Source organism: Hirundo rustica, chromosome 8, assembly GCF_015227805.2.
Source record: "Hirundo rustica isolate bHirRus1 chromosome 8, bHirRus1.pri.v3, whole genome shotgun sequence".
Classification (NCBI taxonomy): Eukaryota; Metazoa; Chordata; class Aves; order Passeriformes; family Hirundinidae; genus Hirundo; species Hirundo rustica.
In genome coordinates, this window is record NC_053457.1 from 27,400,469 (window position 1) to 27,416,854 (window position 16,386).

General features: G+C 44.1%; 1 protein-coding gene across 14 annotated transcripts in view; it reads left to right on the forward strand.

Moving 5' to 3' along the window:
- The window catches only part of TCF7L2 (transcription factor 7 like 2), a 173,872-nt gene that overhangs the window by 60,618 nt on the left and 96,868 nt on the right, over positions 1–16,386 (forward strand). For all 14 annotated transcript variants that reach the window (XM_058421508.1, XM_040070975.2, XM_040070980.2 and 11 more), the window contains one exon: positions 1,716–1,817. In XM_058421508.1, the coding sequence (XP_058277491.1) occupies positions 1,716–1,817 (102 nt within the window). The remainder of the gene's footprint in view (positions 1–1,715; positions 1,818–16,386) is intronic.

Consider the following 16,386-nt stretch of genomic DNA (forward strand, 5'->3'; position numbering starts at 1 on the left):
AAACCGTAAAGGGTTAGAAAGTTGCTTTAACATCATCTCATCTTTAAAATTTATGTTGTGGTCACATATATTGAAGAGCAGGGATTTGATGCAAGTGATCAAATATCTGGAGGCTGACAATCGAGTCGTAAGAGTTAGAAATATTGCTTATGGGTAGTCTAGTTTTGGTTTGTTTGGGTTTTATTTCTTGTTTTTAAGAAGTGCTGAAACGTTCTGGTCCACAATGCACAAATCCCAAATGTGAACATGAATAAAAACAAGACTTCTTGGAACTTGTGGAACTCATATGGGGCACAAATCCAGAATATGGGTTTGTTTGTTTGCATTCCAGTAGCTCAGAAAACTCAGGCCCTCCAAGTGATGGGAATTGGTAACACATTCTCCTGCTGGCTTCTGCTTTTTGGGCACCTCGCTGCCCAGAGCCTTGCAGCAAACAGGCCTTGCATGTGAGCAAATGTTTTGCATACGTGAGCAAATGTGATAGATAGTGATGTGCTGAAAGCATGGAACCAGATCTCCTTCCTTCCTTCATGGAGATTCAGATACAGCTTCCTTTGCTTGCCTGGAGCTGCAGGGGCTGTTTGTGCATGGTGGTTCTTCAAAATCACTCTTACTTAAAAAAAAAAAAAAAAAAAAAAAAAAAAAAAAAAAAAAAAAAAAAAAAAAAAGGAATGGGTAAACATAACTATTTCTCTAGTAGGTATTTTCTAGGAATAGGCCTAGTGTCTAGTGCTAAATAGGAGTGTCTGCAGTGGCCTGATCTATGTGTACAACTGCTTTTCTTAGTTCTGGGAGGGGGCTGAATGTATGTGGCCGTACACATTTCTTCCAGCACAATACAGGGCTTTTAGAAGCCCTGTATTAACCTGTATTAACTGGGACAGCACAGCACCGTGCAGAGAGAAAAGCTTGGGCTGAGGTTATATTTAGATGTACAGCACAGAAGTTTGTTTGGGATAACTCATTTCTCCTTGGACCTGCTTTTGTTCAGAATTGAGCGCCTCTGGTGCAGTGAGCTGAAGCTTTTCTTGCTTTTGGGTCAGTGCCCCCATATGCTGCAGACATGGCACCGGTGTGTGTTCAGCCTGTCTGCTGGTGGCAGTGCCACAGAGAAGTTGTGGCTGTCCCCAGGCCAGGGTTGTGTCTGACAAGAAAATCCATGGTGTCTTCCAGCAATGGTGAAAAGTAGAGAAAAGAGGTGCTAAGACCCAGCAGTGCTGAGTCTTTTTGGGGTAGTGCTCTGTCTTTAGGGCTCGTACAGCCCTGGGGAGTTGCAGCAGTTGACTTGGTACATGTTGACAGATGACCCATTCAGTAATGAGATCATATTCTTAATTCATGATATACTTCCCCTCTCCTGACACTGATATCCACCTTTTCCCTTGTCCCATCCTCTCCATGGTTATGTTATTTTGTTTCTTTGTGGGTTTTCTTCTACTTCTAGATTTGCTATGATTAGTAAAATTAATGTCATACTGTCTTTGCAATCTGTTTTATTTTCTTGTTCCTGAACTGTAACACAGTGGCATGAAATTGTTAGTTCTGCACAGATTTTGTCTCCACGAACATGTAAGGTTGTCTTAATTTTTTGTTTCAGTTCCTTGCATAAGTTTTAATTTATACTTTTTTATCCATGTTACCTAAGATTTGTTATTTTTTTTGCCTTTCTTTTCTGAACTCATTTTTCTTTTCCCATTTTTGTTTCCTCCATCCAGTATCTGCAGATGAAATGGCCACTGCTTGATGTTCAGGCAGGGAGCCTTCAGAGTAGACAAGCCCTCAAGGATGCTAGGTCTCCATCTCCAGCACACATTGTTGTAAGTAAACGCAGAAAGATGTTCTTCCTTTGTTTAAAAAAAAAAAAGGCATTTGACATTAATGGCATTGGTTGTCATCAGTATTCTTTTACGCAGATCAAAGCAGAAATATCTCAAAACAAACAAATCCCTAACAAGCCTGTGGTAAAAGGAGGGAATACTTTTGTTATCGCTGGGCTGTTTATGAAATTGTCATCCATGTGCCTTGCAGAAGACCAGGGAGTCAAAAATGCTCAAAATGTACACACTGCAGAATTACAGCAGTGGAGTCCAGTCAGGCTGGTTTACACATCTGACAGTGTTGAAGTGAAGAGAGTGAAGAGACTGTCTGGAAAGCTTTAGAAAAACATCAAAACCAAGCCTATTCTATGTCCTTTACTTAAAGAAATCTTTTCTTATTGTAAAATCTTGGATGAGAGTTTGAGGGTCGGTCAGGGTTTTTACCTGGGTGAAGGCTCAAAAGAGCTGAGTTCAACAAAGCACACGTTCCTTTGTGTTGTGATGACTTCTCATTTAGTATAAACATTGTTATCAAATGTTTACTACTACCTACAAAATATAAAACTCTCTTTATAATGAATAGTATTTTTAAAAAATCGAACTTAAATTTTCAATTCTTGGTTAATTTTTCTTGTGCTTCTGTTAAAACAATGTTGAGTTTGCAATGTTCAGTACAAATTTATATGAGAGTAGTTTGGGGGTTTATTTTACTTTCTAAAATAGCATCCATAGAGATCTAGAAGGAAATGGTTTGTTTATGTGATGATTTGCAAGGGAGGTGGTATGCAATGGTCCATCCTCACCCACAGCCAGTGTCAGTGCCATCTGTTGTTAAGGAGCATCTTAGCTCTGACTATTCATCTGGGAAATTTACCTCTGGAGAGAATGGCATGTCGTGGGTTAGAACATTTCTTCTGAAAAAATTCATCATCAAGTTTAATGTGATTTTTTTTTTAAACTTTTTTTACAACCGTTGGATGATAAGGTAAATACCAGGAAAAGAAACTGCTCATTCTTTACTTTTTGCTCCGTATTCTAGAGCTGACACAGCTGGTAGATCATCCAAGGCACACACATTTTTACTAGAAATCTCAAACCATACTAAACGTTTTGAGCTGCTTCTTTTTCTATTGTTGTCTCTTTAAATTGAGAATTGTCAGCCCATTGTGGTGTGTCATAGTTCTTTATCCAAAAGGAAAACAAGATTTCCTATGTTTTAGAATCCATAGCTTCTAAACCATCCTTCAATCCATCAGAGAGCAGTTGGAACAAGACTGGTGTCTGCCCAGTTGACATCTAGTGCTGGCTGCTTCACTTTTTCAGAATTACTTTGCTTTTCTTTCCTGTCCACTTGGGCTGTCACTGGAGGAAGAGATCAGAGAAAAGATGTCTGGCTGGTTAATCAGAAATCTACAGTCATCAAAACCTGCCATCACCTTGCTCCTAATAAGAAATGAGCTAGAGAAACTTTCCTGGTTTAATTCTTTTCTTTTTACTGCTGTGCCAGAGGACTGACAGAGGAGGTGGGAATGTTCCCAGGGCTCTGGTGTGGTGGAGTGGTGTCAGGCTCCTAGGAAGAGATAGAGAAGGAGCAAGAGGCTTCTCCTGCGTGGTTGCAGCTGGGGAGGGCAGGATGGTTGAGATCACCTGAGCTTCCCAGGGCTGAGCATCTGCTGTCCCTAAGCCTCTTGTCCTGCAGGAAAGGGGGCACTTGCCTTTAAAACCCAAAGCAGCAGCCTATGAGAGGTTTGACTGGGGTCTCGACTCCCCTGACTCCCTTCAGCCCTTCCAGCCAGGTGTGGGCGAGGTGGAGGTGAGTGGCCAACAAAATATTCACAGAGGGTTCAAAAATCACAATCATTTTGGAAAATGAAGCGAAACCTGCTTCCAGGGAGGCTGAGGTTGATCTGCTTTGTGTTTTGACCATTTATGGGGTTCTTATGGGTCTCTTTAAAAGCTGTTTCACTCTGCTATTCAATAAAAAGCATATTTACCATAGCAACCACTTAGGCCATGAGGAACATATACTACCTCCGAGATGGAGGCCACTTTCCGAAAGAGCCACAGCTGGCATTTGTAATATGATCTTTTGTGCTACTTACAATGTTGGAGGGAGAGGAGGCGGAAGAGGGAGTGAGGGGGAGAGCAGTGGGTTTTTGGGAGGAGAGGGGGGGAAGTTCTGCAAGGTTTAATGTTTATTTCTCGTAGCAAACTGTTTTGCCTTGTTCTGTTAAAATATATAAATAAGGGGCAGCTTTTTCCACCCTTTTTCTTGGCACCGACCCCAGGCCACATTAATTTTGTGGAGTGAAAATGGTCTTTTTTTTTTTTTTTTTTTTGTAAATAAAGTTAGAGTGGGTAATGGCATTTGGGGGAGATAAAGTGGCTGCAGATGCCAGTTGGCCTGGGATGTGTCAGGCATCTCTGGTGTCCCTGTTGCTGCCCACAGCACCTGGGACCTGGCTGCTCTTGCACAGGGCTCTACATCCACTTCTTCTTTTGTGAAAACACAGTTAATCTTTTTGTGCAACAGTGATGGGTATTTCATGGGCATCCTGCTGTTTCTGTGCAAGTGTAACGTGTAGGGATAGAAACTGCTTCTCTGCCCTGGTTGCTGTGTCTTGTCTACCCATCAAGTGTACCTATGCCAGTTTTTCATCTTTAAATCAGTCAGGCTGCCCTGAAGATCTGTAGGAAAATGCTAACACCTGCAAATCACTTCTTATCTTTCCCCTGTCTCTGAAATCAGGGTTTGAGGCTAATCTTCATAGCTGGATTGCAAAGAGGAAAGGAAAGTGTGGCGGTTTGGGTTATTCCCCCTCCCTTTTTCCCCCCCCCATTTTTTTTTTTCTCCACCCCCTCCCCCCCTTTTTTTTTTTTTTTTTCCCTTTCTTTTTTTATTTTTTCCCCTCTCCTTTTTTAACACTCTATCTTCTCAGTGCTTGGCTGTGACAGCCATGAGCTCCGTGTCAGCCTTTACTCCCAGCTCCGATGAAACTCCCCTTAGGAGTTCAGCTTAATGACTCAAGGCTGTGTAACATGGCCGTCTGTAATGTCTTAAGTAAAATCTGTTCTATTTGTCAGCCATCCTCCTTTCAGATTTGTTTAAGAACATTAAGTTAAGACTACAAAAATTGAAGCAAAAGACCAGCATGAATAATTTGGCTGGATTGCTGTCCCCAGTGCCGAGGGCTGGGTTAATACTGCTTTTTCATGGTGCTTGAGAGAGTCTCCAAGGCCCATAATGAGAAACAGAATATTAAACTGAAATTATGTTCAGTATGTCTTGAGGAAGGTACAGCATGAGGCTCCATTTAAGGCCAGTGCATTTATTTACATTTAGGTGCTTCACTCATACAGTAAGACTTTTTGCATCTTGCTCTGGCACAGTCATGCTGCTTATCTGTGTCCAAAGGTGAAAGAAAACTGGGGAAAAAATTGTTTTAATAGTATATTATTAAGCTTGCTAGGTCCAGATTTTGAATTCGGCCTGCAGATAATACTGTTATGAAGCTGGGATATTTTAAAAGTGTTTTTTATGGTTATTTTGCCTCTTTTTTTTCTGACCTTTGATTTCATTGAAGGTATTAGGATTTTGTGAAACAGTCTTAGCAGGAAGTTTTGGGTGTAAAGCAGACCCCAGCTGGGTGCCTTGTTCTCAGGGGGTGGGGTGGGGTAGTTGTCCATGGTCAGTGTGCACCTGATGTGATCCACGTGTGTGCTGCCAGCATGGTGATAAGGATGAGAGATGGGTGATGTAGGAGTGGGAATCTCACATGGATATTTTCTGTTGCAGCCTGGAAAGGCAAGTGAAAATGAGCAAGGTATGTCTGTGTGAGGACCTCAAGAATCTGCTCACTGCAGAAAACAAGCTCCTTTAGAACCCTTTTTTATCAGTGTGCATTCCTACAACCTTAAGGAGAAAACCAGTGCTGTTCTTCCCTGTTCTCTGCAAAGTAAATACCCTGACTCAGCCATACCCTGTTTTGGGCAGGAGTGTGGGTGAAAGAGCAGTCCTGGGATCCTGCCTCCTGCAGGCTGTGCGAAGACTTGGCTTTTAGCTTCCTTTGTACCCAGCAAAAACATTCAGAACCCAAGATGATGGTGGCTCGGTACAATATATTCCTTATAAAACACTAAGGGGTTTAAAAAATTCCTGCATTTTGAAGTAAATGTCAATGTTAACCTCAGGGGGAGGACTTCCAGTACTTTTTGGCCTAATACGTAAGGAACACAGCCATATAGTAGACTGAATCACCAAGAACAAAGAATCACTGTGCAGTAGTGTATCTATTTTTTTTCTTTTTTCTTTTTTTTTTTTTTTTAAGTAAAAATGTTTTTTCAAAACATAACATGACAAGCAAAACTGAAGGCAAAACCATCTGAAATGTACTGACTGTTCTCAGCCTCTTCGATGAGCATGGACAGCAGGTGTCTGAGACCTCCGGGTGGTTTGGAAAAATCAGGAGGTTTTTTTTTTCCCAGAGTGACTGGAGTTGAAGCTGCACAGTCTGCCTTGCCTGTTCCCTGATTTTCTTTTGTCTAATGTGGTTTGTACTTCTGCATTTTAAAGGAAAAAAAAAAATACCTACTAGTGACAGGTTTATCTTAGGCAGATTTTAAAATGCACCTACGGTGTCACTGCAGACAGGCTGCAAGTGGTGTGCATCCAGACATGTGTGTGTCCTGTATGTGTGGAGCCATCTAGAACCATGATCTTGTAGCTTCCACTCACAGTGCTCCAAGAAGACTTCTAAAGCTCTTGCTCTTTTTGTCTGTAATGTTTTGTGGTAGGGAGACTGTTCTTCCTCTGCAGTAACCTCTTGAGATGTTCGTGGAGTCCAGGCTGCCTGCAGCCACGATAGGACACCCTCTTCTGTCCCTCGAGATCTGCAGGGTGATCAGGAACACCGTGGTGGTGTGAGGGGAAGGACTTGGCTGGGCATCACTGATATCAGTGCCTGGTATTGAGAGGGACACGTTGTGGGCAGGAGGAGAGGGCTGTGTCTGAGCTGTCCTGGTGCCCAGTCAGTCCCTGGTGGCTGCTGGGTCATGGACCCAACACGCAGATCCCTGAGACTCATGCTGTAGAAATACTCACACAGATTTAATTGGAAAGCTCCTTTAGTGACTCTCTCCTTTTTAAATACTCTATACTTTATTTGGCTAATTGCTCTGGCAATTGAAAAGTAAATAAAATGTTTCATTAATGCATGCCCAAAAGTGTGCAAACATCTTGTCCTGAATTTTTGCAGCTTCTTGGAATTAAGCCACAGAACAAATTAAGCTTGCTGGGAATTTTGTGGCTGAATCTTTCACCACTAAATCCTTTTGATTTTTTGTTGGAGAGGGTTGTGTTTAAAATATTCTGTGTACAAACCAGAATGTTTGGGGCTAAGTACAGAAGTCACCTACCAGCAGCCCAATAAAATTGTTCTGGATGGGTTCCTATAAAACACACCCATTATATTCAGTACCCATTAAATATGAATGGAAACCTAGTGCTTGGTTTGTGCAGACAACAGAAGAAATGTGGGCTCCTTGAAAGTAATTCACTTGGTAATTCGATATGTTTGCAAAATAGTTCAGACTTTAGGGGACTGCTTCATGCCCTTGTGTTTACTCTGTAATGCAATGTCCACCCTCTGCAGCCCTCTTTTCCGTACTGGAGGTAGTTCCTCTGCTGTAATGCTGAGACTGGGGAAATGTGCAGGCTTGTACCTCTTACTGTGAAGTGAGCAGGAATTTAATGCTTCTGCAAACATCAGTCAGCACTAAAGCACCTTCAGAAGACACCTTGGGGCTGGATTGGCAGCTGGGATGAATTGTCACACTTGGTTGTAGTCAGGGGATCTGTGAGTAGCTCCGAGAACTCTGAAGTATTTGGATGCTGGGATATTTCAGCTGTGAATAAATGCTGTAAAATGTACAGTACTGCCAACCCCAATTGTTCTAGGATCATGAGTCAGGCCTCAAAACATCATGAGGATTTGTGGGGGGGGTTTGTGTGTTGTTTTTGTTTGTTTTCTGTTTCTTAAATAATACATTTTGTATTCTCTTTATTTGTTCTGTTTCCCGAGCCTGCAGGGTATACTCTGCTCTATCTCAAAGTTTTCTCTATAGCAGTTTGTGAGCTTGCTGTGTGCTGTGAGCGGAGTCTGAGGTTCTTCCCTAAACACTTGACTTCAAGGCTATCATGCCTTGAAAAACAGCAAGTATTGCTAGACTGGCTGTAAAATTGTAGGAGTTAGCAACCCTAATTACCGCTGCAGGAGAAGGCAGCTGAGTAGGGGTGTTAGGATATGCTCAGCTCAATCAAGCCCTCATCTGCTGAGCATCCATTCCTTGTGAATCATCTGGTTTGACTTTGGGAGAACCTGGTCCTTGGTGCTGGCAAAGGCTCTGGCTTTGAGTGCTGCTGTGACTTACCTTGTGATGGATGGCTGCAACGTTTCCAGGCAGTGTCAGTCTTCTCTAACATCGCTAGGGATGGCCCAGCAGGTGCTCCTGAGGTGGCAGGTTTATAGCTGTGGATATTGCAGTGAACCAGCAGCAGTTTTGGTTTTCTGAACAGGCTGTGCAGCCTTGCACATAAGGTTGGAGCCTTGAGATTTTGTTTGTTATGACACACCAAAGTATATCTGGGTGACAAGAAAGCAAGACAAAACCTTGCTCATCAGATCATCTTAAGAAAAATGTAGCTGTGCTGCCTTCAATGTGGTTGGAAGTGCATTTACAGCAGGATTCCCTCTTGTATCTTTTGTTCATAAAATAACCCCTTGTGCCCCTAATGTGACTCAAATAGGATACCTAAATTCTGGCCATTTTTGACTAGTTAGTCTGGGATACAATAAACTGCAGAGAGCAACATTCTGAGAAACCTACGCTGGGAAGACAGTTTGGGAGAGTATTTCAACACAGAGGAGCGCAAGCCGCATTTTGAATTCAATCACGTGGCAGTTCGTTACGCTGGAGCATGCATGTTAAATGAACTTCTAGGGGCTTGTACGGGCCTACAATTAAATACCAGCAGGCTATCAGCTCTCCAGCAGAAGAGTGGTTGTGCCAGTCGGAACGGGGAGGACGCAGACGCTCCGTCCCCAGAGCCCCGGGCGGGTGCGAGGGCTGCAGCAGCAGCAGCTCGGCCTTGGCAGCGGGCGAGGAGCCGCAGCAGCGCCGGGTGATGCTGCAGAGCCAGATGGGTGAGCCTGTCAGATCAAAGTTGACGTGTACCGAGGGTGGCAGGCTTGGCAGGGCCGCTGGCCGCAGGTCCTCCTCCCCGTACACCCTGTCTGCGGCTGAAGTTTGTGGCTGGATTCAATCTGGAGCTTAGAGAAGTGGGTACTGAATAATGCAACTTCCTCTGGAGCCAGAGCCCGTGCCGACGGGAGCAGGAGCGGCCATCATGGGTAGAGCAGAGGGTTTAATGGGTATGCCATGGCCCTGGCACTTATTTTTCTCAAAAATTTCTAGAACCATAGTCTTCCTTTACCAGTACGGCCCTTTTTTGGGCTTGTTGACACAGAATGGAAAAGCCCAAATACACAGTCGAAGTCGCTGTCTCAGAATAACTATTCCTCATTATCTCTCCATGCGGCCACTCTTATTCAGCAGTAAGAGGTCCTTTGTGTGGTTTAGCTTAATCCGCTTTGGAAACGGATTAAGCTAAATCTCACAAAGGAACTCTTAGTGCTGAATAACAGTGTCCACACGGAAAGATAATTCGAAATAGTTGTTCTGCGTTTTTTTCAATTCACACTTGAGCACAAAAACTTTCCCGTGCAGATGAGCCCACTTGAATAGGAACTGCCTGTTTTCTGTCTAAACAAGGTCCGTGTGCCTTGTCCAGGTGCTATAGTAAAGTAAACAGCACGTATTTTTCATTAAAAAGAAAGGAAGGAAACTGGCATTGCTGGGCTCAGGACCTTTTTTTTGCCAATTTGCTCAAGCCCAGGATTATTGCTTTTCTCACCAGTTCATGCAGTTTGGGATTAGATAATTCGTGGGATGCTTTACTTTCTGGAATGTGTAGACATTTCTCTCTCCTGTGAAAGAAACCGGAGTTGTCTTGTAAACCACTGCGTAGAGAAGGAAGGATGCTTTCTGCTGTGCCCTAAGCAGATCTGTTTGATAAGGGGCAGACGCATTTTGGAAAGCCTTTGGAGAGTTAGAGATGTTACAAGTAACAAGGAGTGATGCCTTTGTAAAACAAATTCCCACCCCTAATCAGTCTCCAAGCAGTGTTCTGTGCCTATTTTCACAAAAGGAAGCTAGAAATAGTCGTCAAACAGATTTTGTGTTTGGATGTGCATGGGCTGGTGACAGGGGTCTGGTTCCAGGGGAACTTACTTGGAAGCTTTGCTCGTACCTAACAGATACCTGTGAGTAAAGTCATCGAGCACTGTACCAAGGTGGGGAAGCATTGCTCACTCCTCTGTTTCACCAGTGTGGCCAGAACAGATGCTAAGTAACTTTCCCAAGAAACTGATGATTTCCACATCTGGATTTTGGAGGCAAGCAAAAAGGCCTGTCTGCCCACAACAAAACAAAAGTGTCGCCAGAAACTGAAGTAGTTTTTGAAATCTAAACCTAAAATCCTTCCATGTGTCAGACCTTAGATGGAAGTTACTTTTGGTGTCATTTAGGCCCTTGTGTCTTAGACCTCATGTCTTGGAATTAGTAAATTTGGGAGAGCTGGACTAGTCCTTCCTCTCCCTTGGCTGGCAGTAGCCGTGCACCTGGGCCCCCATCTGTAGAATGATAGGTGCAGAATGAGGGATAGGCTGGTAGCCAGTCATGGACATGCATGGTTTGAACACATGTGTTTGTGTGTATACAAGAGGAAGGGTGTTTACTGATTAACCTCCCTGAAAGAAGTAAGAAGTAACCAAGTTTTGGGGTTTGGTTTGAGGGGTTTTTTTATGTTGTTGTTATTTTTCTTTCCTCCAACCTTACCCCTCTACCTTCTTGGTATGGATTAAGGGCCTGATGGTGACCCTGGGCCCTGCAGTGCAGGCCTGCAGAAAGAGGTGCAGTTTCCTAGGAGAGGCAAGTGGTTCTTTAACATGCATTTTTCCTGTTGGCACGACTCAAAGACTTCTCAGCTGCTATTACTGTGGAAACTAGCTTCCCCTTCCTTTTTACTTTTTAGGCCTTGATTCAAGGAATCATTAAACATGCGTTGATGTCCATTGGTGTGCAGGACAACACTTAAGCATGTGCTCAAAGTGTTGTCTTGTGTAGTGACACTTCCCTGAGTTGGGGTGCTGGAAATGAGCATTTATGTGAGATAAAGTCCTTTCCTGAGTGATGGCTGTGGCCTTTGCCTGTCCCCCCAGCTATTGAAAAGAAAGAGGGAGAGAAAGAATAGTGTGACCTGAACTCTCCTCCCCTGGAGCTTGTCCTTGTGCTGAGATATTTCTTTCCAGGGCTGTAGGAGGAGTAGTAGAAGAAAAGTTGAGGATGGGTTTTGGTCTCTTGATGCTCATCTGTTCACTGGGAAATGAACAAAATCTCGACATGGTCTCATTCCCTGGCTGAAAGGGTAGTGTTTGGGAAAGGAAAGAAAACCAAGAAAGTTGCCCTAATCTGTGCTTTCAGACCTCTGCAATGTCAGTATTGAGTGTTGTGGGCATGTGACTGCCACGTAATAAAGAAATGGTGTTTTGTGGAGGAAAGCAGAATGAAGAGACCTGAAAGCCACCAGACTTCCTTACTGTGCACTTATGGCTCCTGCCAAGCAGCTGCATGGAAGCCATATCATTAGAAAACCCCAAATGTCTGCAGAGAAGTTTTCCCTGGCGGCAGAACTTCTGTCACTGCATGTTGGGCATGTTTATGTGGTTAATTAATATTAAGCAAGCAAGAGTTTGAATTGCTAAAGCCATAACTGCTCCACGTTGACTCCTCATGTCAGTGCTTTTCAGGCATGTCCAGCTCTTTGGAGGGAAGTCGTTTACTGGACATGAAATAACCTGCTCCTTATTAAAGGGCTCTGATGGCCAGGACAGGTTACTTTAGGATAAGCTCTGGTGTGAATCTGAGGCAATGCTGGTTGCTCCACAGTTGCTGCCTGAGGGGTAAATGTGAGGCAGCAGCTGCCATTTGGACTGAAGGTGTCCAGCATGTGGCCAGGCAGTTACAGAGGTGCTGTAAGGCCTTGCTGGGCTCACCCTGCAGTGACTTGTTCCGCTCGTCATGCCCGGGGCGCGTCCAGGGAGCGTCCGCTCACACCGGAGATGGACTGTTAAACTCCATTCCTGCACAGGCAACGCTTGGGCACCTCAGGACACTGTGCTGAGGAATCTGTGGGGTGAGTAAACAGTGAGAAAGTGTGAGGGAGCAGTCCCAGCACTGGTGGGAGAGGAGAACAGCCAAAGAGCTGGTGCTGTGTTCTTGTCTGGCCAACTCAAGCTGCTCCATGCCTGGGTGCCCAGCTGGGCTTTGGACTCTTGAATTAAAGCCTCACCCTGCTCCTGTTCACTGGTGATCTTAGTCTGGGGTTGGAAAATTAGGTACCCTAACCCTTCCCAAGTGCCATTCAAGCCTGATAGTGGCTTCTTCCCGTGGACACAGTTTCACTGATGTGACTGTGTAATGAGCAGGTCAAAGCGCTTGGTGCAAATTAAAGACGATTTCATTACCATTTTATCAGTACCTGTATTTAGGAAGAGCTAGTATGCTAGGAGCTGTCAGAAAAGCAGATTGTTGTTGCTGCCTCAGCTTGCCCAAGTCCAGGGGAGATGGGGCTGTGCAGCACATGGCGCAGCAGCGGTTGGGTCGCTGTACATGTGTGGTGTGACGGGCACCGTATGCTCACGTCCCTTTCCCAGAAAGGTAACGTGTTCTGCATATCAGATCGTGGCAAAGCTGGAAGCGATGTACAGCTCCCCTGAGTCTGAGTTCACAGTCCAGGCTGGTAGGCTAGCCTGTCTTTGACATGCATATTTAATGCTGTAGTTGTCTTTGCATATTTTGCTGGAGGGGACTAAAGACAAAAAAAAAACCAACCAAACAAACAAACAACCAAAAAAACCTGGTTGCTCACCTGTCGTTCAGCACAGGTGAGCTTTGCACTTTTCCTCTTGGACATCTGTGAGACATTTAAAAGAGCATCCTGGGTTCCTGACATCAAAGAGTTAATAGCAGTGAGTGGGTACAATAGCTCATTAGGACTTAAACGTGGGCTGCAAACTCAGAAATCTTGATAATTTTGGTCTATAAGGACACTGAACTTTCAACCCTAGTTCAGCAATAGTAAATGCCTGTTAAGTAAGGCTTCCTTTTATGAAGAGAGAGTGGATGGATGCATTTCAATGGGCTTTAAAAGTATTGCTGCTCGTTTCAGCGTCTGCTGGCCGAATGCATCCGGGCATGGGAAGGCATTTCAAGATCTGCACAAAAAGCACTTTGAAGTATAACCTAGGTAAACCTGACTGCAGTTGGAAGCAGCACTTTATCTATCTATCTATCTATCTATCTATCTATCTATCTATCTAGGAAGTATTTTTCTTTCAAAGTTGCTTAAAACAAAAAACAAACCCAAAACACCAAACCAAAAATAAACCTGTGAGCAATTAATTGAAAATGCATTTTTGAAACTTTGACCCAAAGTGAAAGGTGATGGTGTACTTTTGCTTTTCACGTGGATGTTTTCATAACTGAATATATCAGTGCTGATTTTTGAAAGCAGGGAAGGTGAAGCTGTGCTTTGGGATAGAGCTCAGGGAGCTGCTCAGGCTGGCAGCCCTGCCACCCTGAAGAAGAGGGGCTTGGGAATGTAGCCATCCTCCAGCCCATGCTGACTGTGCCCACAGGAATCCCAGCAAGGAGCTCAAAAACCTTTTACCAGCCCATTTGTTTACCTGTAGAAGGTTCCTTTATGGGGACTCAGATCCAAAACAAATCTCAGAGTGGCTGCAAGTTACCACTTCATAAGTTGCAATCTTCCTTGCCTCGAGTTCGCAGGTCTTGATTCAGACGGGCATTGCTGAGCTCCTACGTGAGAGTTGAAGTTGTGGTGTGTGTGTGTGTGTGTGTGTTTTACCTCGCCTCTCGGAGAGCACGAGGGAGACCTCCATGAAGAGAGTGACAGGGTTTGATATAAACCAGCAGGACTGCATTGCTGCCATTATTCGACAGTAAACCCTTTCACAATGCCATATGCTGTGCATTCCAGCGCAGCAGCGGAGGGTGTGATATAGTTAAAGCACACTCGGCAAACAGGAAACGCTGGTGACCGCTGTGTGTGCTTTTCATGGAGATAAAGTATTGAGAGCGTAACGAAGGGAAAAAAAAAAGTGCTGGGAATGGGGGGAGAGGACGGCAGGGGTGAAGGAGAAGGATATATTTTGGGCCTGACGCTCCGGTCATTATGAAAACACAGGCAGGAAATGCAGCCGCAAAGCAGACGAGAAAACACCGCTTTGCTCCAAGATGTTTGTTTTACTCCATTACATGTATTTTCTAGTTTGCTGCTGGGTAGCGAGAGTGGGTGTGTGTGGTTTGGGTTTTTTTAGGGTGGTTTTCTTTTTTTTTTTTCTTTCCTTTTTTTTGTTTTGGTTTGGTTTGTGGTGTTTTTTTTTTTTTTTTTTTTTTTTTTTTTTAATTAACTTTATTTCATTTTTAAAGTTCCTGACACTCTGGCTTAGTATCCAACTCCCTCCCCCTCTACCCTACCCTGGTTAATAATGAAAGGCTATTTTAAGGGACTGGAGTTCAGTAACACATATTTCATACTCCAGGACATCGGCGTTTAACCTAAGCACAGTGATTTTCCTGGGCAATGGCTCTGCAAAAGGCATTTCAAAGCCTCCTCAGAGTTAGGAAGTTGCTATTGCAGGGCAGGGAGGAAGGCAGGGGGATGGGACCAACAGGTCCTCTTATGGGGAGGGCTCTGAATCATAAACACACCATAGCTTTAATAAAATAAATGAAGTGGAGCCTTTTCAGATGAGGGCAGACTGTATTGGGGCAAGCCAGGCTTTTAACGTTGGGAGTGAAAATTGACAGGCTGAGAACTGGGACATAAACAAAAATGTCAGGCCCTGGGAGTCTTGTTCACTGGACAATGTCTCAATTGTTTCAGTGATTTTTCGCAGGCAGCAGGGCATAGTGGGAGATTTAACTCTTTGCTGGCCATGTAGGAGCTGGAGGTGCTCACAGAGTGAAGAAGTGGCAGAAAAGAGCATTTTTGTTTGGAAGTGATTAAGCATGTCAGTGGGTGATAAGGGAAGGTCAGACTGTTCTCTGCATACTTGTCTGCTGTTAAAGCTGGGCTTTAAACTTCCATGATTTTATTTAGGTTATGCTCCTTGCTTGGAAAAACATGTTTTGGGGTTTTTTTTTCCCCTCTTAATTTTCTTTGCTTTTTATCGGGAAAAATGAGATCATGGGACAGGCCAGTAGATATATGAGAAGAAGGGAAGGTGTGTGTGTGTTACATTTTTTAAAAATAAGTGCTTCTTCATTAAATGGCTGACAGGCAGGCTTGGTATTTTAAGGCTGTCTAGTTTATTTGGAACAGGCTGAAATGTGAGATAGGGAATGCCCTTTATTTTATTAATTGCTTTACTGTTTTGCTTAAGTCTCAAAATGAAAAGCCATCTTCAAAGAAGGCAGAGGAGAGGAGAGGAGCTTAGTTGTCTTGTCATACTTTTGCTTTATTTTTTATAAAAACAAACATTGAAACCTGTTGCATACCAGCCTGACATGGGCAAGGTCCAGAAAGCTGTAAGTGGTAATTCTTTACTCATCAGATTTTGAATGTGTGTTTTGTTGTGGGCAGGGGGGAGGAGAGCAAGACGCAAACTGAAGTTGCTTCTTCAGGGCGCAAAAGCTGTTGAGGTTTATTTGCAGGAAGATAAACCCTCTTTTAATAAAATGTGGGTCTTGTCTCAGTTGAGTGAAGTTGAAACATTCTGCAGGCTGGAAGCCAACTCACTTGGTGTGCAGCAGCCCGGTATTAAAGGTCTGGGATATGCTGAGGTTGCTTTAACTTAATTTATGGAATAATAATGTATCCCGTTTTTATATCCGTGCATCCTCTGGCTGCTTTGTGTTCAGATGCGTGTTTGCAGCCCCACACTTTCTCCTGCTTTCACATTTGTCCTTCCCCAGCCCCTGCCTGCTGCTGGTGGGCAGGCAGGAGGCCGGGAGCAGCCCAGCAGCAGCACTGCCTTCCTGCCAGGCAGGAAATTGCCTCTTCCATGACTGCTGCACACAGTAAAGCAGCAGAACTTGTGCTCATGGACAGGCTGCTCCCCAAATTCCTGCTTGGGAGATACAGTCTCTTGTGTGGTAAGGATGGGGAAAGTAAGCTCGTGTTCTCCAGATGCTTCCATGTCTGGTTCACATGGATGGGAGAGAGAGAGAGAAGAGGGTGAAAACAATGGCAATGTCCTACGGAAACAGGCTCTCTCCAAAGGCCAGAGCAGGGAAAGTAAGTTGCTGTCCCTCCTAAAGTCTGGCCAGGACTGGAGAGAATGGCAAACACCTCCTAGAGCTTCTGTGGAAAATCTGGCTCCTTATGTGTTTTGAAGTGATATTGGTTTCAAAGATTTAGAAAACA